The sequence below is a fragment of the Octopus bimaculoides genome, chromosome 23 (assembly GCF_046866305.1).
Source record: "Octopus bimaculoides isolate indiv1 chromosome 23, ASM4686630v1, whole genome shotgun sequence".
NCBI lineage: Eukaryota > Metazoa > Mollusca > Cephalopoda > Octopoda > Octopodidae > Octopus > Octopus bimaculoides.
The window spans coordinates 23,004,222-23,010,746 of record NC_142950.1 but is presented as its reverse complement, the minus strand read 5'-3'; the positions used below and the strand labels follow the sequence as shown (position 1 = coordinate 23,010,746).

The window sequence follows — 6,525 nt, the reverse complement described above, 5'->3', positions numbered from 1 at the left end:
TCAAGTTTTGGCACAAGGCCAGCAAATTTGGAAGAGAGTTTAATTACAGTGACACTAGCTCTCAACTAGTCCTTATTTTATTGACCCAGAAAGGATGAAAGGATAAGTTGACCACAGTGGAATTTGAACTCAGAACGTAAAGATGGACGAAATGCTGGCTGCTAAGCATTTCGCCTGGTCTGCTAACAATTCTGCCAGCTGACAGCTTTAATAATAATAATAATAATGATAGTCCTTTCTACTATAGGAACAAGGCCTGAAATTTTGGGGGATGGGGAAACTGGTACTTGTTTTAATGACCTCAAAAAGAAGGAGGGCAAAATCGGCCTCAGTGGAATTTGAACTCAGAACATAGCAACAGATGAAGTACCACTAAGCATTTCGCCTGGCATGCTAACGATTCTGCCAGCTAATAACCTTAATGATAATAATTATTCTTTCTACTGGAAGCACAAGGCCTCAAATTTTGGGGGAAGGGACTAAGTCGATTAGATTGACCCCAGTGCATAACTGGTACTTATTTAATCAAACCCGAAAGGATGAAAGGCAAAGTCGACTTCGGTGGAATTTGAACCCAGAATGCAGCAACAGATGAAATACCACTAAGCATTTCACCTGGTGTGCTAATGATTCTGCCAGCTAACAACCTTAATAATAATAATAATAATAATAATAATGGTTTCAAATTTTGGCACAAAGCCAGCAAGTTTTTAGCGAGATGAGGTTAGCTGATTACATCAATCTCACTACTTGACCGGTACTTTATTTCATCGACCCTGATAGGATGAGAGGCAAAGTTGACCACAGCAGGACTTGAACACAGAATATAAAGAGCTGGAGCAAACAGCACAAAGTATTTTGTCCAACGTTCTAATGAATCTTCCATCCCAATAATAATAATAATAATGACAACAACCTCTAATTTTGGCACAAGTCCAAGAAGCAGAAGAAATACCTCCAAGCATTTTGTTCAATGTTTTAATGATTTTGCCAACTTGCCACCTTAATAAATAATAATAATAATAATAATAATAATAATAATAATCCTTTCTACTAAATGCTAAGCATTTTGTCTGGCATACTAACAATTCTGCCAGCTCACCACAATAATAATAATAATAATAATAATAATAATAATAATAATAATAATAATAATAATAATAATCCTTTTCACTATAGGCACAAAGCCTGAAATTTTGGGAGCGGGAGATAGTCGATTACACAGACCCCAGTGCGCAACTGGTATTTGTTTCATCGACCCTGAAAGGATGAAAGGCAAAGTCGACCCCAGCAGAATTTGAACTTAGAACGTAGCGATGGATGAAATGCCACTAAGTCTTTCCCTGGGATGCTAACAATTGTCAGCCCATTGCCTTAATAACAACAATAATAATAATGTGATGATGATGATGATGATGATGATATAGGCACAAGGCCTGAAATTATTAAAAGTCTAAAAATTTTTTAAAATAAAAGGAGAGAGAGAGAGAGAGAGAAAGAGAAGGGCCTGCCTATACTGATGGGAGGGGATGTTGGGGATGGCTTGAATGAATGGATGGGTGGATGGTTGAATAAACTGTTGGTTGGTGTTGGGAAGGGAATTGTTAGCAAAATGTCGCTCGTTTCTTGGAAGGAGGCGGCATTAATTCCTGGTCCCGGCTGCCGCCACCACCGCCACTGCCCATTGGTGGCATTGACCTCTTCCGCTCCACAATGTCCAGAAGAATCTCCTTGGTGACAGGATGTCTGATGCTGTTACACACACCTAGAGAAACAGGCAGAAAGAGATGGATGAATAAGAGATGAAGAAAAGAAAACAGGAAAAGAAGGGAAAAAATCATATATTTAGTATTTATGAGGGGTGCTGGTGCTGAAAAGTTCCTGGTTTGGGGTAAAATCAAGCTGCTATTTAACATCCCAATGAACCTCGTGAAAAGCCAATTGGTAAGATCAGTCATAATAGATATACATTACTGCACACTTTGATATATATATATATATTACAAATAAAAGGGTAAAGGATTATCAATTTATTAATAAATTAATAATTAATAATTTTTACCAAGCCCTTCGGTATGTAAACACCATTATCGGTGAAGAACTTATTTAAAAGTTCTTATACATTTATAAACATAATTAAGGGATCAGCAACAGTTGCTTCACCACATACCGAAGTTCAGAAATAGCAGCTAAAGTTACAAGTATTGCTATCTGTTGGAGTTTCAGCACTTTAGCTGCTATTTCTGAACTTCGGTATGTGGTGAAGCAACTGTTGCTGATCCCTTAATTATGTTTATATATATATATATATATATATATATATATATATATATATATATCTACTACATATGTGGAAAATTGTCTGTGGGTGTGTTTGTGGAGTTGTTATATGGGCAGATTTGATAGAAACTGAAAGAAACCTATTGTTATGTGTATGTATGTGTATTTGTTCTTCCCTTGCTTGACATTATACAATAGCCATACAAGTTATAAGTAAGGTGGAAGCACATGGCTAAGTGGTCAATGTATTGGTCTCGTGATTTCAAGGTTGTGGTTTTGATTCCTGGATTGGGCGACACATTGTGTTCCTGAGCAAAACATTTCATTTCACGTTGCTCCAGTCCACTCAGCTGGTAAAAATGAGTAATCCTGTGATGGACTGGCATCCTATCCCGAAGGGAATATACACGCCATGGAGACTGGGAAACTAATCCTATGAGTCTATATGAGTCAGGAAGGATCTTTATCCTTTTTAAACCTAAACAAGTAAAGGTTGGCAACAGGAAAGCAACTGGCTGCAGAATGAATTCCTCAATGAATTCCATCTGAGTCATGTAAGCATCGAAATGTAGATGTTAAAACAATGAGGATGATGACGACACTGTGTAAATAACTTTTATAAAAGGATATACTGCTAACGTTTCTCAACGGAGTAAACTCTGTTAAGAGGACATATCTCTTTAAGTGAACATCATTATACAATAAAAAGAAATTGATGAAACAAGACATAATTCATGGCCAAAGTACTGGGGGAAGGGGTTTTGATGAAATTGGATAAAAATCACTTATAGGCAGAGCTCCAGAATGGGCTGTAGACTAGAAACTAAAACTGAAGAGAATGAAGAAACCCCACAATCACTGATGAAACAAGAAAACTAAAGCCAACACTTACCCAAAGCTGTATCGTAGCTATTGGGGAAAGATTTGTCAGTTCGTTGCCGTAGAAACTTCCAACAAGATTTTTCATCATCCCATGTACATTCAATAATTTTGTTATTGAGTTCTTTCATCTCTCTGTTCACCTGCATGAGAGAAATTTTTTTTTTAATTTCTTGAATTCAAAGGCAGTGCTCCAGTATGGTCTTGGAATCAATGGGTAAAACAAACAACTAAAGAACTAAGGAAAAAATATGAAAAAAAAAAAATTGCTATTTGACATCAAATTTGCAAGATGAGGGTTAGTAGGTAGATGGAGACGAATAACAGTTTGGTTATCTTTTAATTACAATGCAGAGTGAGGAGAGGAGTGGTTTTATACATAAAGAGCTCAAAAAAATAATACTACCAATACCAACCTTCATTTCTGCAAATGGATTGTCTTGGTGTCCAACAAACAGGTAACCTTTTGTTTCAGGTAACATTCTGTAACGAGAAAGGAGATTTGTCAAAATACTTTGTGTATTGTAGAAGTATAACCAATTTATTGCAGATAAATTTTAACAACAAAATCTTATGTGGACCCCCATCCCAAGGATCATATGGAACCCAGTTGATATAACAGCTCACCAAACTACCTACTTACTCCACCCACCCTTTCACATCTTCTGTCCCTATTCTCTCTTACATTCACTTTCTTGTACTTTGAGGGTATGTCCAGACACCTCATTGCCACTATTTTCATCTCTCTTTCCAGTTGGGGTAGATAGATAACTCTTCTTTCTATCTATCTATCTATACCTATCTATCTTCTTCTCCCACTCTGCTTCCTTCTGCTGTCCTTGCCTCTACCCTTTACTGCTATACATATCTCTCTCTTCCTCTTCCCCTGTCTCTTGTCCCACTTCCTCCCTCTACCACTACTCTCTGCTCACATGTGACCTCTGGTCACTTCTCTCTTTCTCACTCCAGCCAGCTAAAAGGCGAGACGTAGCTACTATTTCTCCGTCCAGCTTCGTCATTTCATTAGCGTTCAATATCCCATCGCGTTTGGCCGTACAGCTTTTTAATGTTGTTTTCACTGTCCAATTTTCCCTGTCTTGGTTTGTGTTTGCCACCTTGGATTCCTCTGTTTAGTGGGTTAATCCACTACTCAGGAAGAAACTATTCTAAGAGTGTGTCCTGCCCTATCTTCGAAACGCTTGGTTTTAGAATAGAGGCCGCTGATGAAGGATTAATTCCAAGTGGCTTGTTTGTTTTCCTATGTGTTCGTTCTGTTGTCTGTAAACAAAGTCCATTTTGTTTTTATGCTCCCGTTCATTTGTCTAATGTCCTGTACCCGAATATGCATCTATATATACATGTAGATGTAGGTATGTACATATATGTATGCATATATGCATATGCTTATATATCATTTGTATTTTTTATATATATACATACATACACAATGGGCTTCTTTCATTTTCTATCTACCAAATCCACTCACAAGGCTTTGGTCAGTCCGAGGCTATAGTAGAAGACACTTGCCCAAGGTGCCATGAAGTGGGACTGAACCCAGAACCATGTAGTTGGGAAGCAAGTTTCTTACCACACAGCCATGCCCACACCTATAGACACAAAACCTGCAAGTTTTTAGGGTAGGGGTTAATCAATTACATCGACCCCCTCCAAAAACCGGCATGCTGCTATTCTTTGAAGGAAAGAAAATATAAAACTATAGAAAAAGAAAAACAGAAAATGATATTAAAAATACTTACCCTTGTTTTTCTACTTTACGAATATCAAGTCGGAAATCAACAGAATTCATGGTTGCTGGTTTCCATTTGAGAACATTGGGATTACGGCCACATACATATCTCTGGAAAGAGAAGAAAGACGGAAAAAGATAGTGGGGGTGGGTATAAGATCAAGAGTGAAATGAAAATAAGTAAAAAAAGAATACCAGGCAGATGTTTGTTTTAACGACCATTTTCCAAGCAAGCAGGAGTCATGTGGCAGAGAGAGGGAGGGAGGGAGAGGGTTTTGATGCAAGATTTTTACTTCTGTTACCAACCTTTCATTGTTTCTCAAGTAGAATTTTTTTTTTATTGTAAAGAAATTTGAAAGTGTAGAGCTTCTGGATGATTCATCATCTTCATCATCATCAACATCTGTTGTCCATGCTGGCTTAGGTTGGACAGTTTAACAAGAGATGGTAAGCTGAGGGGCTGCACCAGACTCCAGCCTGATTTTGGCATGGTCCCTACAGTTGGACACCCTTTCTAATGTCAATCACTCTAAGAGTGTAATGGGTGCTTTTACGTGCCATGACTACGATTTCACTTGGCTTGATGGATTTTCTACTCAAGCATGGCATATTGCCACAGATCTCAGTCATTTGTCATTGCTCCCATGAGGCCCAACACTCGAAAGGTGCTTTTTATGTGCCACTGACATGGCTGCTAGTTACGCGACACCGGCATCGGCCACATTGCCTCCGTGAGGACCACTGCTTGAAAGGTGCTTCTTATGTGCCACCAGCACGAGTGCCAGTTACGTAACACCAGCATCGGTCATGACTATGATTTCACTTGGCTTGACGGCCCTTCCTAAGCATGGCATATTGCCAGGAAATGTCACTGAATCTCTCTCTCTCCCTCACACACGCACGCACGCACACGCACACACAAATATACATAAGTATCATCATCATCACCATCACTGTTTTTACAATTTGATTATAGCAACGATTCCATCTAAGAATATCTGAAGAAGGAATTTTATTCCAAAATATCATCAGACCATGGATGACTAAATTACAACAGGTATAGAGCCCATTGTTTGTATGATAGTGCATTGTTGTACCATTCAAAACTTTTTATTCTTTTTAACAATTCACTTTTCCATCCAGGCATGGCTCAGATGGAATTTGTTGAAGGTTTCCTATGGCTGGATGCACTTCCTGCTAGCAACTTTCACTTCTTTCCAAACAAAGTAATATTTTAATATTTCTCTTAGCCAGATACGTTTTCATGGATGATTGAAAATGAATCACATCACTTGTATGATGTTCATTTTACAACAGTGATGTCAGAACGAGGACGGACACACACACACATAATCATCATCATCATTGAATGTTCAATGACAGGCTTCTTTTAATTTCTATCTACCAAATAAACTCATAAGGAATTGGTTGACTTGGGGCTATAGCAGAAGAAACTTGCTTAAATTTGGTGCATAGACACTGTACAGAAGCCTGTGTGCATGCACACACATACACACACGTGTGTGTGTATTGTAAAATATATGAGTTGTATGTTGTAAAAGGAGTGGCAACACAGCCCCAGAAAACTTGCCTAACCCATGAGAGAGAGTAGTAGTGTG

General features: G+C 38.3%; 1 protein-coding gene across 3 annotated transcripts in view; it reads right to left on the bottom strand.

The window, feature by feature from the left end:
- Nucleotides 1-1,289: 1,289 nt before the first annotated feature.
- Nucleotides 1,290-6,525, bottom strand: part of LOC106879186 (mRNA-capping enzyme) — a 46,936-nt gene continuing 41,700 nt past the window's right edge. For all 3 annotated transcript variants that reach the window (XM_052976085.2, XM_014928634.3, XM_014928635.3), the window contains exons 16-19: nt 4,917-5,017; nt 3,576-3,642; nt 3,173-3,302; nt 1,290-1,765 (exon numbers count right to left, since the gene is read on the bottom strand). In XM_052976085.2, coding sequence (XP_052832045.1) covers nt 1,605-1,765; nt 3,173-3,302; nt 3,576-3,642; nt 4,917-5,017 — 459 coding nt within the window. In that variant the 3' untranslated portion in view covers nt 1,290-1,604. The remainder of the gene's footprint in view (nt 1,766-3,172; nt 3,303-3,575; nt 3,643-4,916; nt 5,018-6,525) is intronic.